Source organism: Hippopotamus amphibius, chromosome 17 (genome assembly GCF_030028045.1).
Source record: "Hippopotamus amphibius kiboko isolate mHipAmp2 chromosome 17, mHipAmp2.hap2, whole genome shotgun sequence".
Taxonomy (NCBI): domain Eukaryota; kingdom Metazoa; phylum Chordata; class Mammalia; order Artiodactyla; family Hippopotamidae; genus Hippopotamus; species Hippopotamus amphibius.
Genome location: NC_080202.1, coordinates 9,765,091 through 9,791,232, shown reverse-complemented (window position 1 = coordinate 9,791,232; position 26,142 = coordinate 9,765,091). Strand labels below are relative to the sequence as shown.

General features: G+C 36.2%; 1 protein-coding gene across 2 annotated transcripts in view; it reads right to left on the bottom strand.

Annotated features, from left to right (window-relative positions):
• Positions 1-26,142, bottom strand: part of RABEP1 (rabaptin, RAB GTPase binding effector protein 1) — a 103,521-nt gene that overhangs the window by 57,095 nt on the left and 20,284 nt on the right. For both annotated transcript variants that reach the window (XM_057716737.1, XM_057716738.1), the window contains exon 2: positions 10,713-10,841. In XM_057716737.1, the coding sequence (XP_057572720.1) occupies positions 10,713-10,841 (129 nt within the window). The remainder of the gene's footprint in view (positions 1-10,712; positions 10,842-26,142) is intronic.

Sequence of the window (26,142 nt, the reverse complement as noted above, 5' to 3'; positions counted from 1 at the left end):
TACCACTTTTCATCAAACTTGGAAAATTTTCAGCCATGACCTCTTCAATTATTTTTTTCTTTTCCTCTCTTTTCTCCTTCTAGAACTCCCATTACATGTTTATTAGCACACTCAATGATGTCCCACATTCCTATGAGGCTCTTCATTTTTCTATTTTCTCTCTGTTCTTCAGACTGGATAATCTTTTTTTAAAAATAGAAATGTATTTTCTTATTTATTTTGGCTGCATTGGGTTTTCACTGCTGCTCACGGGCTTTCTCTAGTTGTGGCGAGTGGGGGCTACTCTTCATTGCGGTGCACAGGCTTCTCATTGTGATGGCTTCTCTTGTTGCGGAGCACAGGCTCTAGGTGGACAGGCTTCAGCAGTTGCATAACATGGGTTCAGTAGTTGTGGCTTGCGAGTTCTAGAGGACAGGCTCAGTAGTTGTGGCGCATGGGCTGAGCTGCTCCGCAGCATGTGGGATCTTCCTGGACCAGGGATGGAACCTGTGTCCCCTGCATTGGCAGGCAGATTCTTAACCACTGCACCACCAGGGAAATCCCCAAACTGGATAATCTTTTTTCTTTCTTTTTTTTTTTTAAATTTATTTATTTTTGGCTGTGTTGGGTCTTTGTTGCTGCATGCAGGCTTTCTCTAGTTGTGGAGAGCAGAGGCCACTCTTCATTGCAGTGTGCAGGCTTCTCAGCTCGGTGGCTTCTCTTGTTGCAGAGCACAGGCTCTAGGCACACAGGCTTCAGTAGTTGCAGCACATTGGCTCGGTAGTTGTGACTCGAGGGCTCTAGAGCACAGGCTCAGTAGTTGTGGCACACAGGCTTAGTTGCTCCATGACATGTGAGATCTTCCTGGACCAGGGCTTGAACCCGTGTCCCCTGCATTGGCAGGTGGATTCTTAACCACTGGGCCACCAGGGAAGTCCCCCCAGACTGGATAACCTTAACTGACCTATCTTTAAGTTAATAAATGCTTTCTTCTGCCAGTTCAAATCTACTGTTGAGTTCCTATAGTGAATTTTTCATGTTAGTTACTATACTTTTCAAGCCCAGAATTTCCATTGGGTTCATTACAATTTCTCCTTATTGATATTCTCTATTTGATGAAACACTGCCACACTTTACTTTTTTAAGCATAGTTTTCTTCAACTCTTTAAATACACTTATGACTTCCTTGAAGTCTCTGTCTGTTAAATCTGACATCTGGTCACCCCTATAAGTACTGCATGCTTTTTTTCTTTTGTATGGGTCACAGTTTCTCCTAAATTTTTTTTGTTTGAAAACATTTTTGAAAATACATTGCAGTAACTCTAGTACTGGTTCAGCCCCACCCCCTTACCAGCTTGTTATTGTCGTCTGCTGTTTGTTTGGTGGTTGGCTGGATATTAGTAAAGTCTATTTCTTCTCTCTCACTTCCTCCAACTCCTGCAGTGTGAAACCTCTGATGTTGCTCCTCAGAAGGTACAGCTTTGGGCATGTGCAGAGTCACTCTGGGATGATAACAGTTTTTGCAGGGCTCCCTTTTGAGGGTCTCTTTCCCTGACCCACATCCATCTGTCAAACGCTACTTAATTGCTGGTGCTCTTCTAAGTGATATATCTGCTTTAGGAACAGGGCACTAAGTGGTGGGATATGAAGTGGTAGCCTCTGATCTCCTTGGCTTGCTTCTCCCAGCATGGAACCTCCACCCAACAAACAAGTTAAAGCAAAAGCTACCAGGGCCCCAATATCCTCAGTATGCAGCACCCAAGTTAGAGCCTCCATCCTAAGGAGTATGGGCCAGAGGAAAGAAAGGAGCTCCAGGTCTCCTGGCCACACTCAACTGATACTTATCCTCTACAACAAGTGGCTGGGGTGGGGAGAGTTCTACAGTCAACTGTGAACTCAGGAGAGAGGGAGACCTGCGTTCTTAACATAACCTGCCTGGAGTGCAGTTTCCATCACACCAGGCTGGGAGGGAAAAAGGAGAGAGTGGTTCATGGATCAAATACCACAGACTCTGTTTTTACCAAGATTTAACAGATTTTCTTGGAAAAATGTTTCATTTGCTACATGCCTTAGGACTATTCCAGAGACTTTAAATGGTTGCTCTTCAAAATAATTTTCACGAGTTTTGTTGGGCAGTGCGTCTGTGGAGCTCCTCATATTACCATACTAGAAATGGACTCTCAAACCTATAATTTACCCATAAATATTTCAGTATATATCTCTAAAAGCACTTTTTTAAAAAGTACACATAACAAAATTTGTCATCTTAACCATTTTTAATTGTACAGTTCAGTGGTGTTAAGTTAATCACATTGTTGTGCAACCAATCTCCAGAACTTTTCATTTTACAAAGCTAAAACTATACCCACTAAATGGCAATTCCCTATTTACCCCACCTCCAAGCCCTTGGCAACCACATTTTACTTTGTTTCTCTAAGTTTAATTTTTCTAGATACCTCATATAAGTGAAATCATACTGTCTTTTTCTGACTGGCTTATTTCACTTTATAAGGACCACTTTCACACCTGAAAAAATTTAACAATAACTGAATATCATCAAGCAACCAGTGCTGAAATTTCCACTTGTCTAATTTTTAAAAATAGTTCAGGTCTCTGAATCAGAATGCAAATAATGTCCATATACTACATCTAGTTGATGCATATCTTAAGTCTCTATTAATCTACAGGTTTCCCCTCCATCTCTTTTTCCCCTTTTTTCCTTGTGCCTTATTTGTTGAGGAAACTAGGTTGTCTTGTAGAACTTCTCACAGTCTGGAGTTTGCTAACGGCATACCTATAATACAGTTGAACTTGTTTCTTTGTTCCTTGTATTTTCTATAAATTGGTGGTTCCCTATAGTGGGTCACTATCTTCTTGAGCCTGTTCTTCCTTGTAAATCTGAAGATGGTCTGGAAGATCCATAAGGGAAAAAACTGGATTTTCATTGGAATTGCTCTGAATTTATAGATTGAAGTGAGTTAGCATCTTTACAACACTGAGTCTTTCCACCTATGAACATGTTACCTCATTCCATTTAGTCAGGCTTTCTTTTATGTCCTTTAACACTGTTTTATAACTTTCCTCTATAAAGTTTTACACATTTGTTTAGACTTACTACCAAGTGACTAAGGATTATGATTTTTTTCTTTTTGTCTTTTATTTATTTCAGGGTTGCTTCTTCTTCTTTTACTTCTCTAGTTGCTACTGGTGCAGAGAAACATTATTGGTTCTTCTATACTGATCTTCATTCCAACAATGTTGATAACTCTCTTTAGTTCTAATAGCATGCATTCTCTTGGTTCTTCATATTGTTAATCATGTGAATGCCACAGAGACAAAATTACCTTTAACTTCCCAAATTTTCTTTTTATTTTATTGCATTGGCTAGGAGGACCCATAATACTAAAATGAATTAAAGTACTGACAATAGGCCTTCTTGTCTTGTTTTCTCATTAAGTATAATATATGCTCTCAGTTTCTAATAGAAACAGAGAGACCCCCTCAATTCCTTGTCTAGTAATGAACTCATACTACTAAAGTGTATTAACTTTTATTCAATGTGCTTCCTGGTTTCTCATTTCATTTCTTAATGTAGTAAGTTACATCAACAGATGTTGTAATGTTAAACTATCCTTGCACTCCTAGTACACATGGTCATGGTATACTATGTTTTAAAACTCTGCTGAAGTCAATTTTTTTTTTCAATTTTTATGCCATGCCACGTGGCATGTGGGATCTTAGTTGCCCAACCAGGGATCAAACTCACACCAGTTCAATCTGGACTGCCAGGGAAGTCCTTGAAGTCAATTTTATTTAGAATTTTAAAGCCTATGGTCATTAATGAGACTGGTTTATTAGTATACTACTATTATTCCTTCTTATTTAAGTATCAAGGTTATACTAATCCCACAAAATGAACTGGATGGCTATTTTTTTCTTGTTACTAATATAGTGTATAAAATACAGGAACATATTTTCCTTGTAGATTTAAATAAATTTGCCTATAAAACTCATGTCTGTGACATCCTTTTATAAATAAGAATTCTGTTTGATTCAGTTTCTCTTATGGTTATGGTTTATTCAGTTTCTATTTGAGGTAATTGTGATAAGGCATATTTCCTAGAAAATTATTCATCTAAATTTACAATTTTTTTGGCACAGACATACACAGTACTCTTATGTTTTCACATCTCTATGGTACCAGTAATCGTGTCTCCTTTTTTTAATTAGTTTTTTTTTCAAAAGATGTGTTTTTCTCATTGAAGCATAGTTGATTTACAATATTGTGTTAGTTTCAAATATACAGCAAAGTGATAGTTATATATTTTTTCTATATTATTTTCCACTATAGGTTACTACAAGATATTGACTACAGTTTCCCTGTTTTATATAGTAAGTTCTTATTACTTATCTATTTTATGTGTAGTAGTTTGTTATCTGTTAATCCCATATGCCTAGTTTATCCCTCCCCTTCTCCCTTTCCACTTTGGTAACGGTACATGTGTTTTCTATGTCTGTGAGTCTATTTCTGTTTGTGTATATATTCATTTGTATTATTTTTTAGATTCTAGATATGTGGTATCATATAATATTTGTCTTTCTCTGACTAACCTTCACTTAGTATGATATTCTCTAGGTCCATCTATGTTGCTGCAAATGGCAATAGTCCATTTTTTTTTATGGCTGAGTAATACTTCATTGTGTGTGTGTGTGTGTGTGTGTGTGTGTGTGTGTGTGTATAAACACCCCACATTTTCTTAAACCAATCATCTGTTAATGGGCACTTGGGTTGTTTCCATGTCTTAGCTATTGTAAATAGGGTTATCATATTAAGTGAAGTAAGTCAGATAGAGAAAGACAACATACGATATCACTTATATGTGGACTCTAGAATATGATACAAATGAGCTTATTTACAAAACAAAAACAGACTCATAGACATAGAAAACAAACTTATAGTTACCAGAGGGGAAAGGGAGTGGGGAACGGGTAAGTTAGGAGTCTGAGATTAGCAGATACAAACCACTATATATAAAATAAAAAACAAGGTCCTACTGTATAGCACCAGGAACTATATTCAATATCCCATAATAAACCATAATGGAAAAGAATATGAAAAAGAATATGTATGTATGTATATATGTATAACTGAATCACTTTGCCGTACACCAGAAACACAACACTGTAAATCAACCATATTTCAATTAAAATTTTTTTTCGTTTTTAAAAATATAGTGTTGCTATGAATACTTGTATCTTTTCGAATTAGTTTTCATCCAAAACATATGCTTTTGATTTCGTTGAGCTTAACCCTTAACTTTGCTTTCTATTTCATTGATTTCTATTATTGTTTTATTTCTTCTATCTCCTTTGGGTTCACTCTTCTTCTAGCTTCTGGAGTTGAACATTTAGATCATTTAATTTCAATTTCTCATGTCAATAAATTAATTTTAATAAATTTTTTTAAAGTTATATGCTTACTTTCAAAGTATTGTTTTAGCTGCATCCCACAAGTATCTTCCTCTTTAACTTATGAGCAATAGGAATGCATTCTTAGTTTCCAAACTTTTAAAAAAATATTTACATGTTGTTTAAAATCTTTCTGACTGCATTAGGTAAGAAAACAGGGTAAGTAGCTTGACTTTTAAAAATATGTTGAGTATTCCTTTGAGATATACACAATATTTTAAGTGTTCCTTATGAATATAAAAGGATGTATATTTTTGGTTTCTTGGGTATATCATTCCTAAGAGATCCAGCTTTTTAAAAAAATTCCATTGCTAGCAATTGATATAATGCTAAACATCTCATATGTGTGCATTTATCAACTTCTTGTAATTCTATCACCCTTTTTTTCATGACATGCCATGGCTGTTTTGTTAGGTACAGACAAGTTCATGATTATTACATTCTCTTTGCAGATTGCTTCATTCATCATGAAATACCCTTCTATATCCCTTCAATGCTTTTTGCTGTAAGTCCCAATTTTGTTATTATTGCCTCATTTGTTTTACTTTCTCCTTTTAAAAAATTAAAATCAACTAGGAAGCTTTTTCATTTTGTTTTTATAGTCAAATTTATTAGTTTCTATGGTTGGTACTATTTCTTATATCCTATACATTCCCTCTATGTTTACTTTCCTTCTTGTAAATGTTTTCTTTACTAGTTCTTCTGGTGATTTCTGTGGATGACAAATGCTCAGTTTTTGTAAGCCTGAAATACCTTATTTGCTCTCCCTCTTGAATAATTTAGCTGTACATAAAATTTTAGGTTGACAACTGCTTTTTCTCTGTGCTTTGAAAATCTTATTTCATTGTGTCTTGGCATCTATCCTGCTTATGTGGTATCTCCTGTCAGCAAAATTATTGCTTCCCTCTGGTAGCTTTCAATATTTTCTTTTCATTCTTGAGGTTCCACAGTTTAAGATGCATCAAAGTATGAATTTACTATTATTTACCCTACTTGGTGCTCAGTATTTATGTTGAGGACTCACTTCTGTTTCTTAATGCTTAAAAAATCTCAGTTATCATCTCCTCAAATATTATCTACTATTCCCTCCATTCTCTTCTCCTAGAATTCTTTTTAGATGTGTGCTGGAGACTCAACTCATCCTCCGTGTCAACTGCTCTTTGATATTTCTCTCTTTGTCCCACTGGGAGAACTCCTCAATACCATTTTCTAATTTTCTAAAATCTGTGTCTACCATTTAAACCACCTATTTTAACTTATTTCAATTTATTTATTGTGTTTCCAAGATTACTAATGGTTTTTAATTTTTTAAATATACTCTAGTTTTATTTCCACATCTTAGTACCAACTTATGGCATCTGAACCATAAATATCTTCCTAAACCCCAGCTTTTAACTATTGCTCTGGTTAGTTACCATCAGAGCTTTATATAAGTTATGACCATATACAAAATCCTTTTGAATGCTACTAGAAAATTCCACTGTCTTCTGGTGATTAACATGAGCTCTGTTTCTACTATTCTTCAAATTGAGAACTCTATGGCCTTTTGTTTGCTCCCTCATGTAACAGGCTCTTACTCATTGCCCAAGACTGAGGATTTCCAAAACACAAACACTGTTGCAGTGCCAAGCATTGTACTGAAATTGGTTAAAGGAGAAAGCTAAATCAAAAACTTTTTTTGAAAGCTAAATTCCTTTTTCAAGTTCAGCAGAAAAGCAACAAAACTTTCAGAAATATGTATAATATTCCCAGTTAAAGTCAGAAGGGAAAAGAATGGGTACTAAGGCAGGAACAGACAGTAAAAGGAGTCAAGAGGTGATAATCTCCTTTATTAGCACACCTCATTACTATTTGCACTTATATTTCAGCCGCTCTCCAAAGAAATGAAAGCACAGCTATTACAACACCAAACAAAAGCAATTCCTATTGAGAAAAACACCAATGTTTGGACTTCTGGGGTTACTCTGACCTGGACTGCTGAAAGATAAAACATACAAAAACTACTGAACACATCAAAACCATGGCTTATACTGTTATCACCTGTGACAATCATAGAAGACTAGATTTATACTTCATGCAATAATATAAGCTCCTACTTTAGAGGACATCTTTAAATTTGTTTCTTATTATGATATAGGCAAACAGCCAAGCCATCAACTAAATCAACATTTACCTTTTACACACTGTGCAATTTCTTTAGAAATGACACCAAAAACTCTCAAAAAGGATCACATTACTCGTTTTGAAATTTTGGTAAAAGTCACCTTACCTGTTCTCTATGGCCAGCTTAAGTTCACTGAGAACTTTAGATAGTAAAGATATAATGGTACACATACAGATTATTTACTGGGTCTAGATGTATTCAAAGCAATTTTAACATACCAGGTATGTTTTTGAACAAACCCACATTACAAGCTGCTGAGAGATATAAAACTGCAATTGATAATGTATATGTATCTCAGAAATGAGAGGCTCTTAGTCATTTTCATTTCTTCAGAATTTTACAGAAATGCCAATTTTATAATTTCAGAAAAAAAGATAAGGAAACCCTAACAGCTTTATTTGGGGCAGAGAAAACAGCAAAATGAACAAATTTTGAACAAGATAAGCTTGAATTTATTGAATAAGCAAAGACAAAGGAAAGAGTATACAGAGGATGATCAAGTGACAGAATTATTGGTGTGAGAAGTGAAGAGAAAAAAGAAAGCCCACTAGCTAGTATCACAGTGAGTTTGGTCAGAGGAAATACTGCCAATGACCTCATACATACACATTAAAATGTATTACACTCACCTCGACAAGAACATACCACTGCACAGAGTTTAAAGTAGTATTTCATCAATTCAAGGTTAAAACAAATTTTAAAAGGGAGATGTTAACAAACTCACATTAACATACTGAAAAACTGGACAGAACTCATTTCTCATGACACAACAATATATATTCAAATAACAATAATAGTATGCAAAATGTATTATCTACCCCAGTAGACTATACTTTCTTGAAGATAAAAACCATCTCATTCATCCCAACCTCCACAGTGTCTTGCAGACTGCCACCATGTTTAGATAGGAACACCAGCTTTCCCACCTCCCTGTCAGACTATGAAGGAACAAAATTAACAGGAAACAGCTGGCCCTCCTGCAACCCACGAGAAAACAGAATCCCGGACTTCCCTGGTGGTGCAGTGGTTGAGAATCCACCTGCCAATTCAGGGCACACGGGTTCAATCCCTGGTTTGGGAAGATCCCACATGTCGTGGAGCAACTAAGCCCATGCACCGCAACTACTGATGCCCACATGCTCTAGGGCCCGTGAGCCACAATTACTGAGCCCCAGCACCTAGATCCTGTGCTCTGCAACAAGAGAAGCTACAGCACTGAGCAGCCCATGCACCATAATGAAGAGTAGCCCCCGCTCACCGCAACTTGAGAAAGCCCACGTGCAGTAACGAAGACCCAACACAGCCAAAAAAATAAAATAAAATAAAAAATAAAAATAATATTCACCAGAGGTTAATGACTTAATTGGGAGGGAGAACCAATATATCTTATAAGATCTGCATTTCCAATAATTTTACAACTTAATTATTTTTAAGTGCATACAATGTACTCAATTGTGCACTTTAACTGTAATAACGCAATACAAAAGAAATTTACAAGCATATTTTTATTGCAGAGAAGTCTAACCAATTTTTTTAATGGCTTTCAAGCACAAAATATTACTTTAGGCCTCAGCATCACCCAGTAACTTTCTAGGAAGTTCACCATGCAAATTCTAGGATCCCACAGACCTAGTCAATCAGAAACTCTGGGGATGGGGCTTACCAATCTTTGTTTTAACAAACCCTAGAGGTAAAATTCTGATGCACATTCAAGTCTGTGTTCTAAAAAAAACACTTTTTAGAAAAAAAAATTCTGAGGAAGATGTTAAAAAAAAAAAAAAAAAGCCTAACACCAGGAGGGGAAAAATGTAAAATTCCTACTGCAGAATTTATTCATGTATTTTTTATTAAATGGATGGTGATGGATATTAAATCACTATGACTGATGCCATTGGATATGTTTAAAAGCATGAAGTTTTAATTTAATCTGTCAGTATTAACAATATGACAGAATTTATATCCTTCGAATCTTTCTAAATTTAAAATTTCAAAAATTTTAAGATGTGAGGGGTATCTATAAACATTTTACGGAGTATATAAACTTAAAAGTTGAAGGATCACTACTCTAGACCAGTGGTTCTCAAACTGGTCCTTGGACTGGCAGTATTACAATCACCTACAAGCTTACTAGAAATGCAAATTCTCAGGCTCCAGCTCCACATACTGTGTTCCAACAAGTTCTCCAGGTGATTTTTATCCACTTTAAAGTTTGAGAGCTGCTGGTCTATACTAGAGCAGTGGTTCCCAAAATTTGATGGGCATCTGAATTACCTGGAGAGCTTCTTAAAACACCACTGCTAGAACTTAATCTCAGGGTGTCTGGCTCAATAAATCTGGGGTAGGATCCAAAATTTTGCATTTCTAACAAGTTTCCGAGGAGACAATAATGCTGATGCTGCTATTCCACAATCACATTCTGAGAATCACTCCCTGGTCTAGAGGGCTGTGGAAACCATATCCATACTCTCCTATGTTGATACCCAAAATGTTAACCCTTTCCCTCATCCTTCAGAGGTCTCCCTCATGATATGCTCTCATACATTTGCCTTACACACTTAGCTTTTTTTAAACAACTATTACTTTATCTGTTTTTCTCAGTAGAGTCTGACTTCTATGAGTAAAAAAGCCACATGAATCTTGCCCCTTCTGTATACCCAGCACCTAGGCACAATGCCCACCTCATAGTAGGTATTAAACATATTAACAGATAATTAACATTTGTTGACTAACTTACATGAAATGTCGATTTTAATACTGATATAACATGGCTAAGGCTACTATTAGAATCCCAACAGTCCTAATTTGCCCAGGGCTGTCTCTCAAGTGCTAGGAGGACTGTAAATCCTGTGTCCTAGGACTATCTAGCCTACCAGATTAAATATCATCCTTAAGGTCAAAAGACAAAGACATATCTGAATGATGCATTATTCAACTTGTTTTTCAATTTCATTCTTAACCCTAGCCTCTAAATAGGCTTCTATTATACAATGCAAGTAGAAATAAAGATTTATTCAATGATAAAATTAACATTGTACTACCAAGAAACTTGACATTTTAAGGCAGTTTTAGTATGGGAGTTGGGGGAAACTTATAAACTTACCCTCTTTAGCCAAATATAACTCTTTAAATTTTGCTCTCTTTTGATTAAATTCTTGCTCAAGCTGCTGCTTTGCACGTAAAAATTCTGCATTAATTTTTTCCAATTCTGCTACCCGTTGCTGAAGAGAAACTGGAAAGAAAAATACTAGTTAACAAGTAATAACTTTTATTTATAAATGAAATTACAAGAATAAATTAGTATTCCAGCTCACATTGCTATAATGAAACAAGTGGTCAAGCTTCTTCCAAAGATCCAATATAGTCTAGGAAATTCTAATTTTTCAAAAAAGACACTCCTTCTAGACTTAATACACACATCGTGAATGAATCGTGTGAAGTGAAACAGCACGTATACGGAGAAACACATAAGGCAAATTTCCCAAAAGAAAGCTTCCAGGTTCCTTTGTATAATTGACAGAATGTCAATCCTCTTACAGAATGGTTAAATTTTGGATCATTTGGGCTATTTATCCCACAAATAAACCCACTGCCAATTCTGCTAGCTCCTGTCTCTCTCAAGTGTTATGAGCAAAATCTAAAGGGCACCCTGATTAGGACAGCCATACCAGCCTCCCAATTTCAAGATGATTCATTACTTTTATACTGAAATCATAATCAAAAAACTTTTCACGTAAAAAGGACGCAGAACTGTACATTCTGTATGAACTCTCAATTACTGGAAGATTATCTGGTTTTTAGATTAATTTGACTGTGGTATGGCAGGCATTGGGACACTACAATTTAGGGGCTCTATGATTTGGCCACAGCTGACTATTATATAAACATCTTTCCTGACCAAACTCAGTGGGTTTTTTGGTTCAAGCAAGGAGAGGGAAATCCAAGAGTCCAAACCCTTGACCTCTTCCTTTTCCCCAACAGCAACCTAGCCACAAAGCTATGACCCTAATCGCTCCAGGGGATACTTACACCAGGGGATACTAACACCTCTGCCAGATTAGCTAGGTCAGTAGAGGTCTCAGTTCCCTACAACAAGCCACCCCAGATAATGATTTACTAAAATTTTAACCAAGATCTGAGATTATCTCTGAAGGCCCTCCCCTCCCCTAACCTATTACTCAATTTAATTGAGCTTATAATTTTATAGCACACAGAAAAAAGACTGGAAGAAATGCAGCAATGATTTGTCTATGAGAAATAGAAGTATGGCTCATTAATTTCTTCCATGTGCTTTTCAAAGTTCTCTACAACTCCTTTGATAAATAATTAACTAAAACCAGTATTTGTTCATTCCCATGACATCTTCAGACTAGCCTCACTACAGATCTAACAGCATCGATGCAATCCATGGCAAAAAGAGGAAATGACAGCTGCTTCGAAAGTTCCATGTCATTAAAGGTAAGAAGTCATTTTGAGGAGTAAACTTCTAGGATCTTTAGGTCAGAGCAAAGAATGACATCTGGTCATCTGAACATGTGCTAACCTTTGGAGAAAAAAAGAGGGATGGAGAATCCACTGGAAGGGGGAAATGTGTAGTTATTTCATATTTACCATTTGAAATCATGAAGCAAATGGGTTCTCTTGTGCTATTTACTTGTACTTTTACTGTCCAATTCCAATTGTTAAATAAATTAAGCAAATTTTCCACTTAACATTTTAAAGTTACTGGTAACTACTGATTAATACATGAGTTAGAGGAGGGCATTGGGGAATAAAGAAAGAAGAAAAAGCAATATCCCTCTGTTTTTACTTTTCCCAAACAACTACACTCCCACTCACTACTACCTTTCACTAAAACACACTCACACACACATACATACACACACACACGCGTGCGTGCACACACACAAAATGCAAAATGTCCATACATTTCAACATTATATTTATATTTAGGAACTGAGGCTAATGAATCAATAAAAACTAAAATGCAGCCTTTAAAATTACAGCCAAGAGGACTTCCTAGGTGGCGCAGGGGGTAAGAATCTGCCTGCCAATGCAGGGGACATGGGTTCGATCCCTGCCCCAGGAAGATACCACATGCCGCGGAGCAACTAAGCCCATGAGCCACAACTATTGAGCCCATGTGCCGCAACTACTTTAGCCCACACGCCTAGAGCCCATGCTCTGCAACAAGAGAGGCCACCGCAATAAGAAGCCCGCGCACCACAATGAAGAGTAGCCCCTGCTCGCCGCAACTAGAGAAAGCCTGTGTGCAGCAACAAAAACCCAACACAGCCAATAAAATAAATTAATTAATTAAAAAAAAAAAAAGCCAAGAAAGATTGTGTTTCCACTACTCGCAACCCTGTCCTGGCTCTGACCCACAGTTCAGGTGCAAGTCCACATTCACAGGTCTGGCTGCCTCTCTCTGTGACTTAGGATAAATTTCAATTCCAGAAGTCATGATCCCATTGAGGATATACTAAGTAACTCCCTTATTCTTTTGTTTTTTAATTTTTTAATTAAAATCCCCCCCCAATTTTTTTAAATCCACCTCATGTACTAACATACTACAATTCTACAACACAGAAAAAAGCCAAAACAACTGTTTTTTACAAGAATGGTTCTATTGCTATATCTAGAAAAATCAATTCACCTTGCATAAGATAGCAAGAAAGTTTACAAACAGGCACATCCTATACCATAATGCATGAGCAACCAACCACAAATTAGACTGAAAATAGATCTCATCACACAAAATACTTTATTATTTTTCTAACATGGCAACTAGCAGTTCACAATAACTAACAGTTTATGTAAAAACCACTTAACCTGGCATATAGGAAAAAAGGGATAAATGTTAGCTGTAAACTGGTGAGACTTACTGATATTAAATAAATAAGGGAAAACAGCAGAGTGATCAACTGGCTTTGACAAAAAACCACAAGTTGCTTTCAACCTCATGATTCTAAGCTCCATGCTTAGACTTCCAGCTCATATCCTTCCCTACTACCATGTATCATCCTAGCAACATGGACAAATTGCTTAAATGCCAATTTCAACAATAACAAGCCTGCTGTAACTCATAGCTGAGAGCTGTTAGTATATCAGCCTCTGTTAAACATTCCACACATTCTGTATATTGCTACCTTCATTTGAGTAATAAAAAGTGGGGGGGGGGGGGACACTAGGTTATACAATGGCTTCTTTTAATGCCTGATAACATCCAAAGGGAAAAATTATTACATCATTTATTCAAAATGTCTGTGCTGGTGATACAGTGGTGAGCATAGCTGACTTTCAAAATGTCTGAAAAAACACAGAAAGAAAAGAATAATATGGCAAATAAATGAAGGAAAGATTCAATAATTCTTAGCTATAGCTCCTTTCCTAATTTTGATATGAATGGGGGAATATGTAATAACTTAAAAATATTTTTAGCCTCGAGCTGTTTTCTACTATTACATTCCTGTAACAGTGCACTAAATTTGATAAGACATTATCAATGGAAAAAGAAAAAATATATGGTCTAGGTCAAATATTACTACAATCAGAATCTTTTTGTTTCAAAATGTTCCAGGATCCAAGAAAACACATATAATTCAAGAGGGGAAAAAACAAAAAGGAAGCATAACTCCAGTGAACAAAAGAATCTGAACAGTTCCTACAAACTTAGAAGTCTTAACTTGTGTATCACTGGCTTTTAAAATGTAACTATTAAGTATGGTAGGTACGTACATCTATCCAGTGGAATGATACCAAGTCAGAAAAATGATATTAAAAGATTAAGATACAAAATTATACATAACATGATCTATGGAAAATATATATAGAAAAAAAAAGACTGACAAGAAAATGCCAAAGTATGTTCAGAGTGGTTGCCTCTCTGAATCAAAGCATAATTAAAAGATAAATTACACTGACTGGATTTAAGTTAAAAGGTAATAAGGTCTTTCATCTTTTTATTAGTTTTAATGATTATAATTTTATCTTACCGCTCCATCTAAATCTCTCTGCTCATAAAAAGTGCAACTTATGTGCAACATAAAAAGTGTAACTTACTTCAATGGTCTTAAAATATTTTAACACACTAGTCATTTTTTAAAACTACACATATTTTCCCAGGACAATTTGCTAAAATAGATACAAATGTATCTATTTTAGAAAACTCTAAAAAAATAATTTCTTCTGTTTCAGAAGTTGCTTTCCAGCTAGCAAACCACCTTCTCCCTGTACTCTGAAAGCTCATGTCCAGCCTCTTTGAGGAATTACTAAAAATGATTATTATTTGCAGTAAATACACCCACCAAGTTGTGCTTTGTGTAGGGAATATTAAGTAAATCCACAATTACTCAGTGTGCCTCAAAAAGGAAGGGGAAAGGAGAAAATAAAGTAAAGCAATCCACAAGCAGGTAATTGGGTTAACATTACCAATCACTTTACAGTATTAGAACAAACAGATGTGACACTTGGGAATCACTTTTTCCATAATACTAAAGATCATCACAAACTCTTTGGTGTAAAAGAAAGTTGTCATCTCACTTTATATAATTCTCCAAAATCTGACTTTAGCAACTTGAGGAAACTGCATCCTTTTACCTTCTCCATTTACTCAGATGAACCAATTCTAAAACAAAAAAACATCTGGTGATAAAGTTTACACAGAACATCTTCTTAGCCTTCCTTATGTAAACCAAAGTGAAAATCCTTATTTTCTTTTACTCTTTTATTTTTTTGCAACTCTCTTAAATAATTAGGTGTCATAATATTTCAGATAAAAGATAACACTTTTTAAGTGATGGGTTCCAAACAAGAAAGTCAATTATTTCTCATGTAAAGGTTAAGTGTTTAGGTAAACGACTTGAAAATGTTGTTATAAATCCAGGAAAAATATTAAATGAAAGAATAAATTGGCACCAAATTTTAATTCAGGTGGAAAATGAGGTAATGAAAAACTAATTAAGAAGAGAGTCTTCAAAAGGGCAAAAGTAGAATTAAGGATGGAAAAGACTGATTTGGGGGAGGGGTAGCGGGGTGTCAAGGACAGAGGTGGGAAAAATCGAAAGACACAAGAATATTTTCTAATTTTCAACCTCCCTAGAAATGTTAATGATCAAAATTAATTAATAACCTCTAGACATTTGCAGTGCGGAATTTTCTGGGTCTAATTTTTAGTTTACATTATTGAGTGGGAACAGTCACTGAATCATAGTGTTACAAGGATTTTAGAGATTATTCTAGTCCAGTGTATTTCAAACTAAATGTCAATCATTAGTGAGCTGTTACATCAATTTAGTGATTAGCAATCTGCCTTTTAAAGTTAATAAAGTATAATAGGAAATATCAGCAACACACTTAATATGGGCATGTTATTTCACGTGTGGGTTGCAATGGAAAAACGTGGGGGTGTCTGCTTGTTTTTTTCTTTTTTTGTTCTGTTTTATTGGAGTACAATTGCTTCACAATGCTGTGTTAGCCTCTGCTGTACAGTGAAGTGAATCAGCTACACATATACATATATCCCCTCCCTCTTGGACCTCCCTCCCCTGCCCATCCCACCCATCTAGGTCATCACAGAGCACCGGGCCCAGGCTCCCTGTGCTATAGAGCAGGTTCCCACCAGCCATCCATTTTACACATGGTGGTGTATTCATGTCAAACCTAATCTGCTAACTCATTCCACCCTCCCCTCTCCCCCGTGTGTCCACACATCCGTTCTTTATGTCTGTACCTCCACTCCTGCCTTACTGTGGAGAGAGATCAAAATAGTTTGAAAACCACCAATTCCTAACTCATGCAGGAATCCATTCCTATAGCAACACAGATGTGATCATATACGGCTTACGCATGAACATAAATCTAATAACTCAGTTCACTGCCTCACGAGGCAGCCAATTCCACCATTAAGAGATTTTAGATTATCCTCCCCCCTTTACTTGGACAGGTCATCTGTTGGAAGTATCTATTTTTAGTAACAAGACCCTAAATCATCTTCCTTAGAGATCTTAATTCTGCCCTACGGAATTATTGAGGAAAATTTCTAGTATCTGACATCTCACACTTGCTCTCTCCTTTCTTTTCCAGATGAAATATCTCCTAACCCTTTAATAATTTCTGAATTCTGCATTATCTCAGTTGCTCTCTCCGCACACTACAGTTAGTCAAAATTCCACATAAAATAGGACACATTGATCCTAACACAATACCAACTTAGTAGAAACACTGTATCTGGGGGCTGTACCTTAATAATGTACTGTAAATTTACCCTAGCTCTTTTTGAGCATGATCTCACATTGTCGTTGTTAGCCGATAAGATTAATGTTAATCTAACACTGTCCTTAAATCTTTTTCACTTAAACTTAAGCCAAGGCTTCCTCCAACCTATACCTGGTGCAATTTAGCCATACTGCAGAGTTTTGTTTTAAAACAAAGTTTTAAGTTAGAGCTAGAGACAGAGCCCTTTGGTGCATCACCCAAAATCTCAGGAGAGGCTGATACTGATATATTAGACTGCTCTATTAGTTACAAATTCATTCCAACCATCCTGAGAATCAAATCACATTTCATCTTATCCATGATTTCATACCAGTGTAGTCAAATGCCTTACTAAAATTCAAAAATAAGCTATCTACAATTTCAGACTCAGAGAGGCTTATGCTTCAACCAAAACCCAAGCTTTGATTATATGAACTGGGGCAAATAGTTTAACCTTTCCAAGATGCCATTAAAATAAAGATGATACTCATTTTGCAGAGTGTCACATGCAATGAGGACACTCTGCAAAATGAGGATTAAATATACCATCATTTAAAAGCAACTCACATATAACAGGCACTCAAACGACAGTTACTATTAACGATTTCAGAATTTAAATAGTTTCAGGTTCATAACTGTGCTTAAAAAAATGGAGATGTACACTTGGCTCAACTTGCTCTGGAGATTCTTCCTAGTGATAACTACAAAATCATTTTATTTCCTAAAATGTTTATAAATCACTTACTTAATAATCAATTCTTTTTTAACTGTTCCAGAAATTGTATTTAAGCAAAGTTATCAATTAAGACAAGCAGGTAAACAAAATTTTGATAAAAAGTCAAAAATAGAGAAAAGTAGTAACTGTGAACAAAAGAATGGGGATTTCGGTGAATGTTCAGTAGATAAACGATACAGTATAAAGTATATTCCAGACTGTATTCCCATTCCACCATATACTACCATATGGAATACATACTGACAATGTGAACCATGCAAAGTCTCAAAGTTGCCAAATAAAGATAACTTCAAAAATAAACTAACTATACACACTACTATATATAAAATAGATAACCAACAAGGGCCTACTGTATAGCATAGGGAACTATACTCAATATTTTGTAATAACCTAAAGGGAAAAGAATCTGAAAAAGAATACACATACACACACAACCTGAATCACTGTGCTGTACACTTGAAACTAACACTTGAAACTAACACGACATTGTAAACCAACAATACTTCAATTTTTTTAAAAAGCTAACTATACAGTTGAAATAAACTACGGACATTTTTGAATATTAGTCAAGATATACAATACAGTTCAACCACCATTACATGCATTTTATCAGATAATTTTTATATCATCTTAATATCTGATTACATTTAGTCCAATTACCATAACTGTCAAAAGCTTGTGTTCAACAGCTGATATAAATATGCATGGATAAAAATGGATAGTTAGCTATTCAATTTGTACAAACTGGTATTATTCTACTCCTCAAGTATTTCAAATACCACATGCCAAGCCAGATGAAAAAGCATGATTGGGTCATCTACAGAGATGTGACTGGACCTAGAGACTGTCTACAGAGTGAAGTCAGAAAGAGAAAAACAAGTATTGTATATTAACACATATATGTGGAATCTAGAAAAATGGTATAGAGGATCTTATCTGCAAAGCAGAAATAGAGACAAAGACATAGAGAACAAATGTATGGATACCAAGGGGTGGGGGTGGGGGATGAATTGGGAGACTGGGATTGACATATGTACACTATTGATACTATGTATAAAATAGATAACTAGTAAGAACCTACTGTACAACACAGGGAACTCTACTCAATGCTCTGTGGTGACCTAAATGTGAAGGAAATCCAAAACAAGAGGGGATATATTTAAATATATAGCTGATTCACTTTGCTGTACAGCAGAAACTAACACAATATTATAAAGCAACTAAACTCCAATAAAAATTAATTAAAATCTATTTACAATAGCCATGACATGGAAGCAACCTAAATGTCCATCAACAGATGAATGGATAAAAAAGATGTGGTACATATATACAATAGAATATTACTCAGCTGTAAAAAGGAACAAAATTGGGACATGTGTAGAGACATGGATGGATCTAGAGACTGTCATACAGAGTGAAGTGAGTCAGAAAGAGAAAAACAAATATTGTATATTAACATATATGCATAATATAGAAAAATGGTACAAATCAACTGGCTTGCAAGGCAGAAATAGAGACACAGATGTAGAGAACAAACATATAGACACCAAGTGGAGAAAGCGGGGGTTGAGGGGGAATGAATTGGGAGACTGGGATTGCCATATATAATTACTAATAAGGAAAAAAATATCAAATTGTACACTAAGTATATGCAGTTTATTGTATGTCAATTGTATCTCAATAAAAATTCTTAAAGAAAAAGAAAAAAAATTAATTTAAAAAAAGAAAGAAAGAAAAAGCACGACTTTCACTGGACTGATAAACAGATATATTTTCTAACTATCTGGATATTTAAATATTTTAGAAACCCACTTACAAGACAAAGAAAGCTATTCAAATTTAAATACTTTAAGTTTAAAACTCAAAGAAGGCTTACTTAAGGAAACGCCCAAAAGAATTCAGTTTTCTGCCTATAACTCTACAGGCATTCATAAGTAGAACTACACCATGCCACTTAAGGACCTGGCTTGGAACTCTGAGAATTCACTATCAGTGAAGTTGAATTTAATCCTTATTTTGTGCTTGAATTAATCAAGTGTCAGTAAGGTTGCTTGTGTGAATGCAAAATAGTACAACCACTTCGGGAAACAGTGTGGCTGTTCCTTACAAACACACGGCTGCCATGTGATACAGCAATCCTACACATGAAAACATATTTCCACATGATCTGTACACAAATGCTCACAGCAGCTTTACTTATAATAGCCAAAAACTGGAAATAACCCAAATGCCCGCTATAAATGGACAAATAACAGTGTATCCATACAATGGAATATCAGACAGTAACAAAAAGGAATGCATTACTAATCACACAACATGGATAAATCTCAAGAGCACCATGCTAAGTGAAAGAAATCAGACACAAAAAATATGATCCCACTTACATAAAATTCTAGAAAAGGCAAAACTATAATGACAGAAAGCAGATCAGCATTTGCCCAGAAGTAGCATGACTCTGTCAATGCGAGAACTTTGGGGGGTAAAACGTTCTATAACACAATTATGGTGATGGTTACAAACTATATATATTTGTCAAAACTCATGAATCTATACACTTAAAAGTAGCAAATTTTAGCGTAAATTATTTTTTAATCAGCTTTATTGCAGTATGAATTTAAAATTACAAGAATAAATTAGTTCTTGGTAACAGCTTAAGTGCTGTCCTCTTCAGGCCAATCTTATTATCCTCATAGCACTTATCACTATCTGAAATTATTTCGCTAAATATCTGAATGTCTAAAAATTGCTCCATACTAGAGTAGACCCTCAGTGAAAACTGACACTTTATGTATCCTGCTCATTGCTACGTTTCCAACACCTAGAACTGTGGCTAGCACTTGGAAGGTGTTCAATAAACATTTACCAAATAAGTAAGTAAACAAAAAAGTGAGCTGGAAAAACTAAAGTCCACTGATGAAGAGGGACATAAGCTGGGGTTTTAAAAAACAGGAAGGATCTGAAGACACAAAGGAGAGAAGAGTATTCAGCTGGGAACAATCAAAGGCAAAGGGAACAAGGCAGTAATGCACGTGTCTAGGAGCCAGCAAAGCGAACATCTCCGATGTGGGGAAAACTGCAACTTTCCCCACTTTGCATAGACTTTCCCCACTTTGCATAGACTTTCCCCACTTTGCGCAGAAGTCCCAATGAGTTACTTCTTGGCATTCCAATATGGTAGCCACTAGCCACATGAGGCTACTGAATATCTAAAATGTGGCTATATAAATGGAGATGTGTGTTACGTATGAAATATATATGGAACTTTGAAGACTTTAGTACAAAAACAATTTTACTATCTCATTAATACTTTATAGTGATCACATGTAGAAACTATGTCTGGAATATACTGGGTAAATAAAATACATTATTAACATTAATTTCCACAGAAAGTTATACACAAATGTTCAGAGAAGCATTATTCATAATAGCTAAAAAAAGGAAACCCAAGTGTCCATCAACTGATAAATGGATAAACAAAACTTGGTATATTCATACAACAGAATATTATAGGTCCAAAAAAGGAATGAAGTACTGACAAGTTACAAGATGGATGAGCCTTGAAAACATTATGTTAAGTGAAAGAAGCCAGACACCAAAGGCTACATATCGTATGATTCCATTTATATGTAATGTTCAGAACAGGAAAATAAATCCATAGAGGCTAAAAGATTAGTGGTTGCCAGCGGTTAGGGAAGAAGGAATGGAATGGGGAATGACTACTAAGGGTCTGGAGATTCTTTCTGGGACGATGAACATGTTTTTGAATTAGTGGTGATGAAGGAACAGCTCTGTGGATACTATAAAAACCACTGAATTGTACATTTTAAAAGGGTGAACTTGATGGTACAGGATTAGATCTCAATAAAGCTGTTATTTTTAAAAATTAATTTCACCTGTTTTTCTATTTGGAAGTGTCTGTTCTGGTTTGACTTTTTACTTTTTTAATGCAGCTGCTAGAGAAAACTTAAATTACACTCCTTGGCTCACATTACATCTCTATCTATTGGACAGCACTGTTCTGGAGTTTATGGGGGCAGGGGGGAGGCGTACCTGGATATTTTGAGCTCTTATTTTTACCTCTATTTCTCTTACACTCTCTATTTTCCCCAATTTGCCAGCCTGCTTTAAATATCAGCATACTTTACAGCCAACATTAGACGCTAAGATCGGTCATCTTAAATCCCTAGATTCGGGACTTTCTTGGTGGTGCAGTGGTTAAGAATCCGCCTGCCAACGCAGAGGACATGGGTTTGAAACCCTGGTCCTGGAAGATCCCACATGCCACAGAGCAACTAAGCCCATGCACCACAACTACTGAGCCAGCTCGCCACAACCACTGAAGCCCTCACACCTAGAGCCCGTGATCCACAACATGAGAAGCCGCTGTAATGAGAAGCCCACACACTGCAACAGAGAGTAGCCCCCGCCGGCAAGCCCGTAAGCAGCCTAAATAAATAAATAAATAAATAATAGTAAATTTAAAAAAAATTTTAAAGGCTCTCACATTTAAAAAAATAAACAAAAAACCCTAGATTCCCTTCTCCCTTGTCCTTTTACAGTAGCACAGTATTACTCTATTATACTATGCAGATTGTTACTGGTCTAATGAGATAAGGTGTTTGTGCAAGAATGTAAAATCAACTACAACAAACACACTGCTCAGTTCAGCAGACATTTTCTGATGAAGGAAGCAGTATATTAATTTACATTCCGGTGCAAGCTCTTTCCCTCCTTACAGACCACTCCTGTTATAGACCACTCCCATCATATCCATGGCTGCCCATCATTTTTTAAGTAGTCTTTCTACACTTAAAGACATTTCCCTTTTATGAGTTTCAGCTTCCCAAAACAGAAGTCAAACACAAATTCCCAGTCTCTCTTGAAACCAGAATGCAGGCAGGTTACCTAAGCCTCTCCAATCAGACACACACAAACGCAACTTCAATTCAGAATTTAGCAGTGTAAAGAAACAAGGTTCCAATCTTGCTGCTGTAAGGCTTTCTGTAGTTTCTCAGTGATTACAAGTCCAGTTCCTGAAGCACAAATGGCATCAGTGAAAGCAGTAGTAGCAACTGTATTAAAATGGAGCTTCATATGCTCACCAGCATCAGAGGAAATAGTCTTTCTATCAGGCCAGTTCTACGGCAGCTTTTAGCCACAGAGAGCAGTGATTCTCACAGTGTGGTTCTGAGACCACAGAATCACCATCACCTGGGAACTTGTTAGAGGTGCAAATTCTCAGACCCCATCCCAGACCTTCTTGAATCAGAAATTCTGTGTGTAGGGCCCAGAAATGTGTTTTAATAAGCAATTTAGATGCAAGCTAGAGTTTGAGAACCAATGGCCTAGAATCTATTTCTCCTTGCCCTCCCAATGACTCTGTAAACTACCTCACATCTTCTCAAAAATTCCTTTTTTGCTTAAACCAGACAAAATGTTTTGTTTGCAACAAAGAACACTGAGTGAAACATACTATAGTGCCACTCCCATCATTATTCTCTTAAAGACTGCTCATAGGATGCTAGACACTGATTAAAAGGGAAAAAAAATTCACAAAGGGTTAATATCAGTTAGAAGATTGAAAAAACTCTGGAGGTGGCCTAGTAGTTAAGACTTTGCCTTCCAATGCAGGGAGTGTGGGTTCGATTCCTGGCTGGGGAGCTAAGATCCCACATGCCTCCAAAAACACCAAAACATAAAAACAGAAGCAATATTGTAACAAATTCAATAAAGACAAGAAAGGAAGGTAGGGAGGGAGGTGGGTAGGGGAGGAAAGAAGGACAGAGGGACGGATGGACTCACGGGAAAAATCCACTTACAGTCAACCTGGCTGATTTATTTCATAACAGTAGATGGGGGCACATAATGACTTCCTTCCAAAGAGTACAGGAGTACAGAATGGAAAGGCAAGGGAGGGAGGAAAACTTCAGTTTCTTGAAACTGTAACAAACACTACCCAGCAGGGGTGATCAAAGCTAGCATCTGAGTAGATTACACTGAAAAGCCACGCTGATAGTATGTATCCTTGATATGAGCAACCAAAATGGCACTTTACCTGTGTGGTCTTCACCAGAAAACCCACAATCTCAGTCTATTCATGAAAAAATATGAGCCAGATCCAACAGAGGGACAGTCTACAAAACACTGGATCAGTGCTTCTTAAAACTGGCTAGGTCATCAAAAAGTCTGAGAAACTGTCACAGTCCAAAGGAGCCAAAGGATACATTACAACTGAATGTACTGTGGTATCTAGATAGGACTTAGAAACAAAAACAGTTTATTAAGAAAAAGCTAAGGCTTTGTAGCCAAGTCAGCCAACTGAAAGAAAAAACTAAGGATATCTGAATAAACCATAGACTTTAGTTAAAAATAATGTGTCAATATTAGTTCATTAATTTTGACAAATGTACTATAGTAATACACGATGTTTTTTCTTTTTCTTTTTTTAATTTTACACGATGTTTTTTAACAAGAGAACCTGGATGTGCAGTCGGGAAAGTTTTTTTTTTTTAAGCTATTGGCTAATCTCTGAATGGTTTTCAATTTCAAATAAATGGATACCTTTACTAAAGCTGCTACCAGAGGTCTGGCATTGCTGACCACCAGCGAAGAGCAACTACCCCTCCCCACACCATCACCAATGCACTGCTCCACCTCCAAGAGTCCTGAAGCTTAAGAGAAATGAAAACCTCATCCATCTGAATGCTTGGCGGAGTAGACTTCCCTTCCTATCTGACTTACTCTTCTACTCTATAAGATTCAATTTTATCTCCTAACAACCTTAGTTTTGCTTAGAGTCAGAGAACAAAGGATACAGAAAAAGCAGAGTTTAGTGATTAGGGCAGTTAGTTGAAAAGTCCCATAGATGAGAAACATATCCCACTGACAGGATGACTGGGTCACAGTGAAACAAAAATAAAGCAATGACTGGAACTGAACTGGAATTTGCTTACGTTTAATATAAAGGCAAACAAACCTAATTTTTAAAAATTCAGCAGCAGTGGGGAAGTCACCAGTACATAGCTCAGTTCCAAAACTAATGTTTATAATAAGTCATTGATAAAAGATTCAACGATGTCCAGTGTACTCTGTTTAAGGAAACAGGGTAAAGTGTAATTTATTTTAGAAAAACTGCTAAGAAAAATACATGCTATGTTCCTATCATCCAGAATATGGTCTCTAAATACTATTGCCCACTAAACGTAACCAGGGTTCCTTGGAAAAAATGACTGATTCCAGGCCTGGGGCAGGAAGTATACAAGATAAACCTAGAATATCTTGGCACCTATTGGGGTTTTATCAAAAGACTTCCCTTTATAACAAAGGAGTCAACTTAGAGGATTTAATAGCCAAAGATCAAGATAATTTGAACATCAGTGTGGTAGGCTGAACCAACCCTTTCCCTCAGGTACATTAAATTCCTAATTACCAAACCTACAGATATTACCTTATATGCTAAAAGATGTAATTAAGGATCTTGAGAAGAGCAGTTTTTCCTAGACTATCTAGTGGGCCCTAAATGCAATCACATCTACCCTTAGAAACAGGAGCTCCTCAGCAGACACACAAAGAACTATGCAACATGACAACAGAGGCAGAAACTGGAGTGAGGTGGCCAAGGAATGCCAGCAGCCACCAGAAGCAGGAAGGGGCAAGGAACAGATGCTCCCTTAGAACCTCTGGAAGGAGTACAGACCTGCTGACACCTGATTTCAGTCCAGTGATACTGATTCTGGACATCTGGCCCCCTCAACTGTGAGAGAATAAAATTCTGTTGTTTTAAGCCGCCCAGTTTGTGCTAATTTGTTGGAGCAGCCATAGTAAACTAATATAATCAGTAGCCGCAATGAAGTAAAACATATGCATTATTTAAATCCATGTGTTCTTGATGATATACAAAGAAAAGAAACCTGACTGGTTACCTTTGACAGGTTTTAGGCAACCAAGTCATTATTCTGAAAACTGGTAAAGGGAAGAGCAGCAAGCATTTATTCTCCATTTCCTTCACCTCAAGGTAGCAAAATATACGAGGAGAATTTTTCTTTACAGAACTATGCCAGCTAATAAATTGCTATTTTACAAACCCTAATGAATGGAGAAACATAGGCAATGACCAACGGTCCCAACATCTCAAAAGGAGACAACTAGACATTACAAGGCTCCTTTATACAGGTACACACTACCACTGTAAAATATTCTTTTAAAAAGCAAAACAAAACCACCACAAAAAAATATAACACATAAAACCATATTTCAAACAAACAAAAACCTGGACCTAGTCACTACTTTAGATCTAACTACCAACTTAGAGGAAACGCAGAAGAATATGGAGACCACCACCAGACAGATGCAATCAGAAATTCCAGGTACGAACAATCTACAGGATGGATTTCTTCAACAGACAAATTACAAGCAAAAAATAAAACAAAACAACAACAATAAAAAATAGACAGGACACATCAACCAATCTTAAGGATGGCTTTTATTTTGGATCCTGATTTGAACAAACTCAATTTTTAAAGTTGAAGCAACTGAGGCTATA